We start from the raw sequence: 14732 nt of genomic DNA on the forward strand, positions 1-14732 counted from the left end.
ACACACACACACACACACACACACACACACACACACACACACACACACACACACACACACACACACACACACACACACACACACACTCACTCACTCACTTTTCATCCTCAGCGGGGGTGACAGGAAGCGTCTGACGCTTCTGTTGTTTCTGGGTTTATTTGAGCAGCTGCGGATGCTTGAAAACGCCTTTGACAAAAAAAAAAAAAAAAAAAAAAAAACTTCAACTCCACCGGCTTCATTATCTCCAGTTCAGTGATTAAGTTGGAGGAATTACAAAAGGTCTCTGAAGGAGGGCGGGAGAAGTCTGCATATTATTCCCGAGATGTCATCTGGAAGTTTGAGTCAAGACATTAACCAGGAGGAGTTGGATTTTTCTGACCTGTTTCTATATAATGCACCTGAAGAGGAGTTTCTTCCTGGCGGGCAGGGCGGTAAGTTTCCATTTACATATAGTCTATTACAACCTATGACAGTTTGATACTGTCTAAGATCATCTTTTTTTTAAAGTTTATAATAGGAACTGTGATCTGAGCTGCTTCTGTTACACACACCGACTGCAAAAATTGGGGTTCAAATCAGATACTTTACTTACTGGCATTGTATCTCGCACTTGTTGCACTACCTTTAAAATTACTATTTTCCTCATTGGTTGGTGTTCAATGTAGATTTTGTTTAAAAAAATAAAAAAATAAATAAATTAACAGAAATTAAGTCTAAATGGGATACAATTGTCACTGGATGTTATTAAATAAAGCTTTCACAATCAAGTTGTATTATCTGATACATGAGGGTAACAGGTTTTGTAATTGCCATTATTTCATAAGGTTAGTGTCAAATAAAGAAGGAAAATAGTGACATTATCAGATGGTCGCTTGATGGATTAATACAATAACTGTAAGTAATTAAATTGTGCGCAATTTCCTGTCGTCAGAAGAGTTTGTTTCATAGGTAACGATAGGATTTTCTGACTTGATCATGTATACTGTATTTCGGACACTTTCCTTTTAAAGCCAAGAATCTAACTTTAATGTTGATACTTTTAACTTCTCATACAAACAAAATAAAAGGTTGTTACTTTAATTCTAATTTTAGAGTCCAATTGCATGGATTGAGTAATTAATGGATGTTTTTAACTTAATTCAATTTGATCCTTCTATATCATGGACTGATTTTTAGAATCAGTGGATGTAACAGTAACGCTTGACAATCTGCGACAAAAGTAATGCCAAAGACAAACGGAGAAAAGAGGGAGACTTGACTTTGAAGTAAATGCATCGATTCACTGTGATTGGACTTCATGGCTGATTGTAGCCTTAAAAAAGAGCAGATTCAAAGCAGCAATCAACACGTTCGCTGGCTGAAACATCCTAATTTACAATTTAAACCTCTATTAATCAGATCACAGACAAAATGTACAATTGCCTTGAAATTTCAAGCAAGCAGTCTAAATAATGATTATAGTTATGGCACCATTATTCAGATAACCAAACGTATGCATGTTGTGGTTACAGATGGCCCAGGTGTTCTCCTTCAGACGGACAGCCAGCCTCCCCTGGTGGTGGTCGAAGCTCACGCTGCATACAGCGCCACCTCCAGTCAGCCACCTTCCAGTCAGGATATCGCCTTTCACAGCCCCACCACAGAGACCCTGTCCGGGGCTGTGCTGGACTCCCTGGGGCTGACATCAAGAGCGAGCAACATCCCTGCTCCCAGCCCCAGGATTGAGATCACTCCATCAGGTGACTCTCTCAGCTCTCAGAGGCTCGAGTCGAGTCCTGGTTCCCAAGCTCTCGGGGCCTACAGGGACTGTGTCAGTCCTGCCAGCAGTAACTCCTCCACAGGCTGGACATTGGAGACCTACTCTCCCCTGGCGTCACCAGGTGTCTCCCCATCTGGTGGAGGAGCCTGCGGTGTCGGGTTGTCCGCCTTGGACCTGTGCCCAAGCCTGCAGGCCATACACACTTCTTCTACGCACACCTCTCCGAGAGCCTCGCCCCAAAACAGCATCACAGACGAAACGTATCTCCAGCCACAAAACCAAGGTGCCGCCTCTCCACTTCCTCAGCAGCGTTCCCGCTCAGCTTCACCGCATGGAAAGCGCTCCTACGACCTGGCCCAATCATGTCAGGGGGCCACGCCTGTCAAACAGCGCTCCCGCAGCCCCAGCCCCATCCCGTCACCTCACAACCATCAGGGCTCCTACTACCTCCACCAGTACCAGGCCCAGGCCAAGTGTCAGCCCCAGGCTCAGGCCTCAACCCCGGGCCTGGAGGAGATATTGAACAACCTGAGCGCTGATCTGACCAGAATTGTGCCTTCTGCAGTTGTGAGAGGGGCTCACATGCAAGTCCAGACACAGGACTCTGTGTATGGTGAAGGAAACGCCTGGATCGCTGAGCAGGAAAGGATGGGCAGGCCTGGAGCTGAGGTCAAACCTGAGACATTCTACATGATCCCAGCCGTGTGGCCTCCCGTGAAGCCACTCCTTCAGAGTGCACAGTCCTCATTCAGGTGGCTAACCCTATGACTGGTACACAGTTTAACCAAGACCGAAGATATAAAAGAGCAAACTGTGATAGTGTAATGCACAGTTTTTGTAGAGGTAGGCATTTCTTTTCTTTTCATTTGATTCCCTTCTCTCTCCATCCATCGTCCAGTGGTCTTGCCGTGGCTCCACTTCCATCTTTAGAGTGGCAGTTACCGAGTCAGTCTGCCCAGTGTGAGCTTCTCATCCAGCAGCAGCCTCGATCCCACCATCGAGCCCACTATGAAACTGAAGGCAGCAGGGGAGCAGTCAAGACACTCAATGGAGGTCATCCAGAGATTCAGGTGTGGTGAATTATAGAGATAAATAAAAGAAAGGAAGACAGAAGTCTTTCTCTTAACTTTCCCCCCGATAGATAGCCATTGTAAAACTACATCCTACATGTAGTCATTAAATGTTCATGAAAATCATCCACAGCCTTGAAAATGAAGTGACTGCACCCATACTGATTAGTATTAAAGAATTCATTGCAAAATTTGAATTAAAAAAAAACATATCTATTACAAATGTAATGCTCACTCCTGCTTTGTCACAATGGTTTTTTTCCCCCACAATAATCAAGCACATGTATTATTACAGCGTTGATTTATTTAAATATGAAATATGACATATATGTGCCTTTACTTCCCTCACCAGCTCTGTGGGTACGAAGGCACGGCGCCGCTGGGGCTGCATGTCTTCATTGGGACAGCTGATGAGAGGCTCCTGAAGCCTCATGCTTTCTACCAGGCCCACCGCATCACGGGGAAAACCGTCACGACACCCAGCATTGAGAGGATGATCAACGGGACTAAGGTGTTGGAAATCCCTCTGGAACCAAAGAACCATATGAGAGTTGTGTGAGTAAAACCAAGAGAATATGGTTGTACACATTTGTCAAAAAAAAAGTCACATATACAGTGATCAAAGGTCATGATATAATGCTCAGTGCTTATTCAGTGCTCTGCAAAAAACCACAGCGAGGTTTTTACACAAAGCGACAGAACCCAGAGATTTTTTTTTTTTCAATTTCTAAAGTATGAACGGTTTGACTGAAAATGGTGACCACAGAGTTTTCATTTTTATTCACTCTTAACAAGGTGTTGCTGCTGGCAGAAACACAGAAGGCATCACTTCCTGTTTGATAATAAGCCACAAAAAACAACCGAGGGAAGAAGGTGTTTTCTGCATGTTAGAGTCAATTCCTTTAACTTCGTCAAATGAGTATGGCGGGTAGTCTCCTCATCGGAATCCCCATCTCTACCTGCCCACATGCTGAAGTGTCCTTGAGCAGGACGATTAACCACCAGAGCCATCAGTGGATTCACAGTGTCTGCCTCCACTGGTGTGTGAATGGGTGAATGTCAGCTGTGGGATTAGAATCTACAATCTTCCATCCACTTCTCAAACCTCGAAAAACACAACTCCCCCATGAAAAACAAGAGGGAAACATTTATTGCACAGTTCTTACATCTTCTTTTGCATTGCATAGAATTGACTGCGTGGGGATTTTGAAGCTGAGAAATGCTGACATTGAACTGAGGAACGGTGAGACGGACCTTGGGCGGAAGAACACGCGTGTGCGCTTGGTGTTCCGTGTCTACATTCCTCAGCCCGGAGGCCAGCTCGTGGCTCTTCAGGCAGCCTCCAATCCAATTGAATGCTGTGAGAACGCTTCTCTTTTCAATTTGATGAATAATTACTTTCACTGATTTGTGACACCATCCATTGTACATTTTTTTTCAAGTGTATGACTATATAATGACTAATAAGGGCAGTGTCTTCATGCTTCCTCAGCTCAGCGCTCGGCTCAGGAGCTCCCCGCAGTCGAGAGGCAGAACCTGGACCGGTGCTCCGTACTTGGTGGACAACTAATGGTCCTGACAGGGCAGAACTTCACATCTGACTCCAAAGTGATATTCTCAGAGAAAACCCAAAGTAAGATTCATTAAAAAAAAAAAGTGGGATGTTGGGTCTTTCAAACTGTAAAGGAAATGTGGAGGTGCCAAAACACATGATACTATCACACTAGGGGAGAAAAACAGAAGAAAAGTTACTTTTATTCGACTACATTGGTGCTCTCTTTACTTTACCATCACTCAGAAGGTAATATTACAACCAGTTCTCAGAGTGAAGTCACAAAAGATACTAAGACGAAAGATAAAAAGAATCCTCTCTAGAGCTCTTTCAGACATCATATTCATGTCACAAACAGGAAAGTGAAGAGATCGTTAGAGGCCAATACATACTCCAATGCATAAAACCGATATTTTTAAAATGAAGTGTTAACTTACCCTAAAAGATGCCGACATATATTGGATTGCCTTACTGAAGCATAAACGCGCATAAGTTCATTCGCCTGCTATTGGAGCGAACGCTGTGTAGGTAAATAGCGAAAAATTCCTATTTACTATAAGAACTTGAGAAGTGAACATCCTCTAAATAAGAAAATAAAAGAAAAAAGAAGACTGACTCTCAAAATGTGGATGTAATCCTTTAATATTATACAGTGTGTTTCGACTGGACATTTTTGCACCTGTGTTTGAATTTGGTTCAGCAATTGCTTTGACTGTGGATATTTGCAATCAAAATCTTCTCAAATTGACTAATACCTTTGTATGTGGGCTGCAGATATCCTCTCTGCGTGTCTTCACTTACACATGTATTATATGTATTTTTAGACTATTTGCATGTCACCCAGGAAACTTTGAGTGACGCACCTATTCCTCCAGCCCCTGCTTTACCATAAAACAAATCATCAGGCTTTTGTTTTTGAGCCGGTAACTTGTATTTATTTCTAAATGGAAATTTCTCACTTCGTTACTGCTCCCCCCTGCCCACATATAATACTTGTGTTATCTGGTTCGATGGCAGGATGGGTATGGTTGACAGCATGTAAAGCTTGGTGTGGAGTTTGATGTGACAGGATGTGGTTAGACAAGCTGATAGAGATTCAGACCCAGAGCAGAGGCTTTGTTTTTTTGCACTGCGTGGGCGGAACATAGAAACATCAGGGGGGGAAAAAAAAAAAAAGAGGTGAGAATGAAACAAAAGTCAAATATATTTTGTAAACAAATGTACTACAATCAGGGAAGTCAATCTGTGTCAAACTATTTTTTTTTTTGAGGCAGCTATTTAAGTTTTTAAATAAAAAAAAATAATAATAAGCATCATACTGATATAACTGTCCAAAATAACCAAACTAATAGCCTAACTTAGTGCAAAGTACAGGAGCGGAGAAAAGCAGCTGGTATGTATCTGTAAAACATCTGTGTCAGCCCTGTCAAAGAAACAGCATGAACTGATGAAGACGATTGGATAATAGCAAAAGGTCTTTCAAAACATATGTCCAAGTCCAGTTGACCTGATTCATTGCTTTGAGAAGTATCCGACCTGGATGACTGAGAATATGTGTAGACATCTGTAAAATGCATCCAAATGTCGGTGTGAATTGAAAAGCACGTGTTTAAATTAAGAATGATGAAGCGCACTACGTGTACCTGATGATATATGGATTTAGATATCATTGAACAGTGTCAGTTGTGCTTCACGAAGCCAGTTACACTGTGAATAGGACTGTTTCTATACTACAGCTCTCAGAGTTGGGTCAATCTTTTTCATTTTTGCCAAAAATCAAAACTTGCCAAAACAAGTTTAAAATGAATTTAAACATATTTCCAATATTCTCCATTCAAACATGCACACTGCTTTTCTTGTGTTTCAGATGGGCAGCAAATCTGGGAGGTAGAGGCTTCAGTGGACAGAGACAAGACTCAAGCTGTAAGATAACCTCCGCATATTTATATTGACAAAAAAAAAAAGTCACTCGACATTATGCATTGGACTCGTTCCACTACATCCTGTTACATACTCATGTAATTAAAATGTAAAGAAAAATGCAAAACTTAAGTATGTATTATTCTAGACGTTTTAGCATGTCTCCATGGTTCCTTGTGATTTTTATTTATTTTTTGTTGGGTGATAACTTTTCTTTTTTTATGTCACTAGACCATGCTGTTTGTTGAAGTCCCTCCATATAGAGACAGGACCATTCCCCAACCGGTGAAAGTCAACTTCTATGTCATCAATGGAAAAAAGAAACGCAGCCAGCCTCAGCACTTCATCTTCACCCCGGTGATAGGTACACGTCTATCAGCGTCTCAGCACAGTCATTACAGGAGAAACTGCTTGAAAAACGAGACTACTTCACATCGTGGACTTGGCGGTGAAGTTTTTTTTTATCTGTCAGTGTTTCAGGACCTTCGTTATCTCGTTCTCTGACCCAGAATGAGAACAGAAGTTCATGTAAAAATGTTAAAATTGCAGTTACTACAACAAGGTCACAGATGTGTGTGTGTGTGTGTGTGTGTGTGTGTGTGTGCGTGCATGCGTGCGTGCAAACTGATGCACGTCAACTGGACTTGCTTGTTTCAATTTGCATTGAGATGCGTCCTCGACACACAATGGACAATATGCATACACAAATGTGTTTGCTTCGTAACTCATCGGTGATCAAGGCGAATAATACGGGAACTTGCAACAGCCTAGTCAAATTAGATGTCACACCTACAAGACTTTTACCTCAGAATAGTGCGAATGCAGCTTATAGCTTATAGTTGTGCATTGTTTTGGGTTTTTTTCTTCTATTGAAGAAATCTGTGAAATCATTAGCAGCAAGCATCGAACGACGCTCAGGGTGCATGAGTGACAGGAAATTCAACTTTCCATTAATTTTCTCAACGCCCACATGTGATACTGACAAAGTCGTTAAGCATACTTCCAAATGCCTAAGCATAACAGAACGTGGAACATATCGCTCGTTCAGATTAAAAAAAGACAAGAATTGGTTGGAGCAGGGTTCTGCTGAGGTCAATGACAGAATCGCCCCTAAATTCCATAGAGTTCTCATATAAAATCTTTCTCAATTCAAATGTGCAGAACACAATCTGCTGTGGCAGCTCCAAAATAGAGCAGTTGAAGGTAAATAATAGTTGTTTGATTGGTGCTAGTCTCTTGGCAGTGTGTACGTATTCAGTTGGGAAAGATCAAATATGCCAATCTCCAATAATGTTTGTTTTTGCTTTCAGCCATTAAAGCAGAGCCACTGGACGACTATCAGTTGAATTCCTACGGCTTCTCAGAGGACCGAGCTCTGTCCGACATGTCAGTGAAGTCACTGTACCAACACCACAACCAGGATGCTTTCAGGGTATCGCCGTACCATCTCACCACTGTGGACCCCCGAGCCCACACCATAGGCTCTGATCCACTGGATGAGCAGCTGGTGTATTACCAGTCCAGAGCGGGCACTCTCATCAACAGCCCTGTGTTATACCACAGCCCAAACCAGCGACACAACAACTGCAGTACTTCCCTCCTCGGTGGGTCCCCGATTGGTTCCCACGCGTCCACTTTTGGTCAGTGTGTAAGTGCCAAGGTGCCTCTAGCCGAACTGGGCAAAGGTCCAGACTTCGAAGATTCGATTGACACTTATTTGGTGTCGAGACATCTCGGGTATGTGCAGCCAGTCCTTCCACTGGGAAAGTCACCACCTTCGAGATGCATTCAAGGTCAAGCCCAAGGGAAGACCGACAGTCAGGTTGAGCAAAGTGGGCGGGCCGTGAACCAGATCGGCTCAGCGAGACGACTCCACAACAAACATTCTCCAGAGAGAATCACTGTCAAACAAGAGAACCTCAGCTATGCCTACCTGGAGGATGGTGAGTTCAATGTTTTTGTAAAGGGCTCCTATTGTCCTGAATAGCAGCAAAAGGGTACCGGAATCTAGATCACAGCTTTTAAAAGCAGATTTGAGAAGGTCATTATATATGTACATGAAAATCTTTTATATTAATATGTTTGTACATGGCTATTCAAAGTGCACAACTTAATATCATTTTTTTAAAGCTTCTATTCCTTTATCTTCATTGTTGTGATAATAAACATTTTCTACCCATAGAAAGTACTAAAATAGCTTCAAACGATGTTGCTCAATAGGGAAAACAACATCATTTACATCAATGTCACACTGTTTCATGGCAATGCGATACCAAAACCTGAAGGATGGGCGTTTGTGGTCCAGTGTGCAAATGCATACAATCACACTGCAACTGTATGCTCGTAAATCCCACCTCGTGGTTTTTGATTGAGCCACTTTCCTCTGAGTTTCATTCTCACTCACACGGCCTTTCTTCCTCTCAAAATCTTGCTAAAGTTGCAGCCAATTTCAGAAGCAACAGCGGTATAGAGTCAATGGAATGAATTTTCTCTTTACTTTTCTGCAATAAATATGGTTGTGATAAAAGTTCAAAGCTCCTCTGTCTACAGGTTAAGGTTGGTGACTGTGATAAACTAATTCACCAAACTGCCTAATTGTTTCTGCGTCACTCTGCTGCAGTCGGTATTACTATCCTTGAAATTAAATGGGATTTTCAGGGGGGAAATAATGCTAGTGTAAAATCATAAATGCTTCACAAAGAAACCACTCCAAATGCAAAACATTTTTTTTTATTGTTAACAGTTTTTATTTATTTATTTTATTAATTGTAATGACGACTGAGGGTTTACGGTGCCAACAACAAACCTCAACATCCCAGGTTTTGGTCTGGCAGATGACTTTTATATCTTTGCTCCCTTCTCTTTCGTTTCCTGTAATGTTTTTTTAATCATTACATCAAGTTTTTAATTAAAGCAGGACAAGGGAACACCAAAAATTGCTTATGGCGACACCTGCTGGTAGTGATGAAATCCTAATTATGCCCAACATTTCTCGTCAAACACCTTGTGGATGGTGTAAAAGCGACTTCAGCTTTGAGTGGAAACTGTCCTTTTTTGAAAACTGTATTTTATTTTTTGCAATTGTTTTCTTTTCTCACATGTATGCTATAAGACGTTATTTGTTTTGTTTTGTTATATATTTTTCTTATTGGTATATATACCATTAAAGTGACTTGACTTATAAAATCCTTTTACTAATTAATTGATACAGCTGTCATTCTTCCCTGCAGACTTTGGGTGATAGCACATAATAGACAGGTCTGCCGTCCATTATTGGACAAACACAAAGACACGATCACACTCGTTCATCCAAAACCAGAAATGTGTGTTTTTCTATGTTGAAGGAAACTTGAGCCTTAAAGAAATTAATCCCACACAAGACCAGGGAAATGTGCAAACGCCACACAGAAAGTTGCTTATTTTACACAAGGATGATTGATCTGTGTTGTCAATGTTTTTCAGTGAATGACATCATAAGAAGAGACATGAAAAGCTACGATGAAGAATGACTCTGAATAACCACCAGGATCTGCTGATACAAAATCCAGATTGACTTGAAGAAAGTTTATTCTTTTAAGAATTAGTGACAATAAAGGCAGATGTTTGATGATTTGACTTGAATATAATCAAAGACCTGTTGGGTGGTTGTTCACCCTGCAAATTGCTTCACTGTACATGAGAAAATAGGTTGTAGGTCCTCAGTGCTATCATGAATTTTAACCTTTCCAATATCATGCTATGTATCCAATGTATAATGTCTTTATTTTTTATCCTGTTCAACTTCTCTTTGGCCATTGTAAGCATGTAGAAAACATTTTATAACAAATAAATTCTGTTTATATGGATGTTTGCGTCATTGATAAGTTATGTGTAGGAACCAACTGCTTCACATTTATGAGTTATTGATGGATTTCTATTGAACAAGATGACTAAGTCCTTCATTTAAAGGAGGCAATTGCATTAAACATACAAGACAACTGAGTATTGCTGGAATAGGATGACTTATTGCGCTAAAAATGAGGAATAGGAAACTGATATAATTTCTTCTGAAACCTTCCTCAAAGGAACTTTAAAGACAAACTTGTAGTCATATACTCAATTCACCCCTAAAGACAATTTAGAGGGACCAGTTCACCCTCAATATGTGTTTCGGCCATGTTATAAAAGCTGCAGAAATACACTGAAAAGTGATAGTTCAAATGAGAACATGCAATGAGAAACTATATGTTGACTGTATTCAAAATTGACCACATTATTTCAGGATTTAAAGTTAAAATTGGGTTTGTAATGGCCTGTTATTTCCTCCGAAACCTACTGTAAATCTACAGTTGTGAGATCCTGACCTGTAACAATACATGTTCTTATGTAATGCAATTTGCACGATCAGTGAAAACTGTGTTCAGGGCTCAAATGTTAATGTTAGGTTGTTTAAATGCCAATGGATAACTCACGTGTACTGTTCTTCTTGTGGCGGCGGAGATAAACTGAGTTAAAGAGGACTGCGCGTCAAACTTAAAACGCATACAGTTCTGTGGTGGTTTTCAAACTTCAGGGTGCGTTTCTATCGAAGACCGCTATGGGGCGATATTTTTCAAACCAACCACCTCCCGTGGCGGAAGTGACGTCATTTCCGACGGATTTCATTCTCTCACTTTTTATTTTTTGGGGGGGGTGCAAACATTGTTGTCGGGTTTGTTTAATTGTCAACTTTCGTTTCGTCTCACGTTGTTTACGTACTTGTTTCCCTCTTACTTTGCGGTGTACAAACCGGTAACGATCGCGACAAGGTGAGCGCGTGTTGCTCAGACGTGTGTTGCCCAGTTCTGTCGGTTGACGCTGCAAATCTCGCCCTGATGATCATGTCACTCACTGCATCGTAGGTCACCGAGAGATCCGAGCAGCATCATGTCTGCAGAACTGGACCTGTCCCCTCCCGAGGTCCCCGAGCCCACCTTACTGGAAAGCATCCTCCGATATGGGCTGTTTCTTGGAGCCATCTTCCAGCTCATCTGCATCCTGGCTGTGATACTCCCCACGTCCAAGGGCCATGAGCAGGTAAGAGGTGTTATTATTATTATTATTATTATTATTATTTCTTCCATCATAACATCTTTTATAAAGCATTTTGCCATTAGGGATTGTCACATCAGGTCATTTTCATTTAATATCTCCTCATACACATCCCTACAAAGATATCATCTCTCTTACGTACATAATTCAATACAGCTTTATTTGTGTTGCACATTTAAACCGACAAATAAGGTTAACCCGAAGTGCTTCACAATTAAAGATGATAACAATAATGAAACAACCAGGAGTGAGTAAAAACAGGGTTTAAAAAACTAAAACAATGCCACAATATTACAGTGTCTTGGTCCTTAATTTGTGTTAAAAGCCAGTAAGTACACGTGTCTTTAGTCAACACTTGAAGAAATCAAGAGACAGAGTAGTCGTAATGTGAACAGGCAAGCGATTCCACAAAGGGGGTTTCAGCCACGAAAATAGTCTGGATCGTGGAGCACCAAGGCCCTGTGAGACGTGAACCCGCAAGCTTCCAATCCCAAGATGAACATTTTCTCGATTTATTTATTTGCAGACAAACATTCTCCTTTGGATAATAACTGAGATTTATTTGGCCCAAGTAGAAGACATCATGACTAAAAATGGAAAACAAAAGACAACATTTCTTGTACAGGGCTTCGGGTTCAGACCCAGTAATTGCAGGTATTTAAAACCGTTAAAGTCATCTTTTATGTTTTGTTGAATGATGGATTTAGTTTTATAGAATAAAGTCTTCCAGGGCAGTTTCTGTGAGGACAGAGCGAACCATGGCCACTCTCAGCCTCCGTACTAACAACTGTCAGGAGAGATTTATTTTTAGACACCGGCAATTTAATCCACTGTTTAATTATTCTATTTTGAGATGTCGTTATCAGATGCGCCGATTACTCTCCACAGTATGTCGCCATTTCATCTTCTGCTGCAGCCTGCTGTCATTCTTCCCTGCCAGCACAATAGGGAAGACTGTGCTGGCAGACGCAGTGCTGACAGAGAGCGCTAAACTACAACCAGGTCCCCTTTTGTCTAGTGCATAAAATTAGGAGTTTTACACATTTCTTATCAAATTGAGCTTTTTTTAAATGGCGTGTGCCATTTAACAAAAACTTGATGACAAATGCGTTAATGAATTGTTTATCCAAGTTACCTATCTCCTGTGCTAACTTTAAAAAAAAAATAGGTGTACTGACTGTTTTACTTAAAATAGTGCCATTAGGTACTATAATTTCTATACTTGTACACTTGTTTGGAACCAACCGGGCTTCTCTGTTGAATGTTTGTTTCTGCTTCACAGGAGGAGGCCGAGTCCACCGATATTAAGGCCGTGGAACAGATAAAGAAGCCTAAAGGAGCGACGCCTCAAATCCGACAGAAACCAAAGAAAGAGAGCAAGAAGAAGCGATAAATAACTCTTGGGCTGCGAGAGAGAGTGGAACCTGAGGGAACGTTGTGGAAGTAGGAGTGTTTGGGCAGCATCAACTCTGGATTGCGTGCGGCAATATTTCAGTTATCACTATGGGTACATGAAACGCTGTACAATAACTGAGGTTCGTTAAATTGGAGACCCGACCAAAATAACCTTTTGCGGTGTGTCGATAATATTTGTCACAGTGTTACGGATATTGTAACTTTTGCTATTTTTTTTTAATTCACCTGTGTGTTTCAGTAGTTATGTTTGTTTTGGATGTATTCTCTTTTCTTTATAATTGAATTTGGTCAAATATGTTTCATTCAGATAAAAAAAAAAAAATCAAATAAAGACATTTTGCTGTCATTCACTTTGACTCTTTGAACTTTGCAAAATTTCAGTGTTGTTAAAATAGAACGGCATCACATCCTACCTATTTATATCTGAAAGGCTGAATACATGACAATGTTCCTATATTGCTAAAGATACAAAGTTGTAGAACTTCCGTATTATTTTTAACACTAATGTTCTGATTGCTACTTCTTCCTTTTTTTTTTTTTGTTTGTTTACACTGGGACACCATACACATACGGGTCACAGGGGGGTTGATAGTGAAAAGCCAGTCGGGCAGTGAGCCATCTGAAAAGTCCATGAGATGAAATGTAGTGGTTTCCTAGAAACTGCAGCCAGCCTGCACAAGAGGTAAGCGGCAAACAAAAACATTTAGCATGCTGCTGCATTGGGTGCGCATATCAAATCCTCTTTGTCCGAAAATTGGAGGCATGTTGTCTGAATTAGCTCAGAGTCCTGATGGCTTGAGGGAAGAAGTTGCAGACCTTGCACATATGCTCTGAAGCAGATGGTTAAAGTGGCAATGAGAGTTGTGATGCCGTCAGTTACTACAATGGAGGCCTTGCTATTGACCCAACTCCAATCGATATGCCCATTTATCAGTGTCATAATTTAAACGAGAAACCACAAAAGATATGAAAGTACTGCACACTTATCTAAATGTACACTAAATCTTGAGTAGTGTTGCAGGAGATTGAATCGGTAAATAGTATTCCACGATTCAGGCAGAGGTGATAAATGGAGACAGAATTATTTGCACACATATTCACCCATGAATCTAATTCAGAGGCTATTGATTTATCGTTCACATCTGGTGTTGTGGTTGCGTCAAATATTTTTTTCTGTCTTGTGTGTGATGAGTTTCAACTACTTCATAGAAGTAAACATCTTGTCTCCATAGGCATAGTGAATCGATTTGTTTTTGTGAATGATTATCATTACAATATTAAACAGGTACTTTCTTGATAGGCAGATTTTTTTTATAAACTGTTTAAAGGAAAATAAAAACAAGTCAGTCAAACTTAATGAAAAATGACTGAAGTCTTTGTCGCTTAGCAACCAGATTGAATATCTCGTGTTAAACTCTCGGGTATCTCGGTTTAGGAAAAAAATAAACAACAACATAGATTTCCATGTGTTTCTCGATATATCTGTTTAGTTGTACTGCTATTGGTACATTTAAGCGTTTCAGTCGAGACAGTTAAAAGGTTTTAGAAAAGCTACTCGGAGGGGGGATCAAACTGTTACGGCGTCGAGTTACGCAACGCGTCGAGAATCCACCGGTGTTACGATGAGTTCTGCAGGACGGGTGGATGATGCACGCTCCTCAGTTGCATGACTTGTATTTCCACAATTTACATTGCCGAATCCAGAGACACCCAAATAAAATAATATTATATGTATTTTTTTTTACAATATGGATTGCCGATTCTTGCATCCACAGCTTTTTAAACGGGAGCACACGTTTTAAAATCCTTTTTTTTTTTTGCATTGAAGTATGTACTTTGTTCATGTCATTATTTGTGTTTTTCTTTAAATACTTAAACACTTCTAAAAATAAAAATACATGCCCTGTTTTATACTAATTAAGCATACGTCTGTTTTACAAATGTT

General features: G+C 40.6%; 2 protein-coding genes across 2 annotated transcripts; both read left to right on the forward strand.

The window, feature by feature from the left end:
* Positions 1-322: 322 nt before the first annotated feature.
* nfatc2b (nuclear factor of activated T cells 2b) lies at positions 323-9835 on the forward strand (the record flags this gene model as incomplete). Its single annotated transcript, XM_080495392.1, has 10 exons — positions 323-431; positions 1512-2511; positions 2658-2829; positions 3182-3384; positions 4017-4189; positions 4322-4462; positions 6249-6304; positions 6533-6665; positions 7612-8244; positions 9764-9835. 10 exons carry the CDS (start codon positions 323-325, stop codon positions 9808-9810), a joined length of 2667 nt encoding a protein of 888 aa, XP_080351518.1. The 3' UTR covers positions 9811-9835.
* Positions 9836-10961: 1126 nt separating this feature from the next.
* manbal (mannosidase beta like) lies at positions 10962-13127 on the forward strand. Its single transcript, XM_080494523.1, has 3 exons — positions 10962-11088; positions 11182-11356; positions 12654-13127. The coding sequence occupies exons 2-3, from the start codon at positions 11207-11209 to the stop codon at positions 12762-12764; spliced, it is 261 nt and encodes an 86-aa protein (XP_080350649.1). The 5' UTR covers positions 10962-11088; positions 11182-11206; the 3' UTR covers positions 12765-13127.
* Positions 13128-14732: the final 1605 nt, after the last annotated feature.

This window comes from Blennius ocellaris, assembly GCF_963422515.1.
Source record: "Blennius ocellaris genome assembly, chromosome: 4".
Taxonomy (NCBI): domain Eukaryota; kingdom Metazoa; phylum Chordata; class Actinopteri; order Blenniiformes; family Blenniidae; genus Blennius; species Blennius ocellaris.

Excerpts from the sequence above, each read along its gene's own strand:
- manbal (XM_080494523.1), top strand. The coding sequence starts at position 11,207 with ATGTCTGCAGAACTGGACCTGTCCCCTCCCGAGGTCCCCGAGCCCACC. Across the intron at positions 11,357-12,653 it reads CGTCCAAGGGCCATGAGCAG|GAGGAGGCCGAGTCCACCGA; the intron begins GTAAGAGGTGTT and ends TCTGCTTCACAG.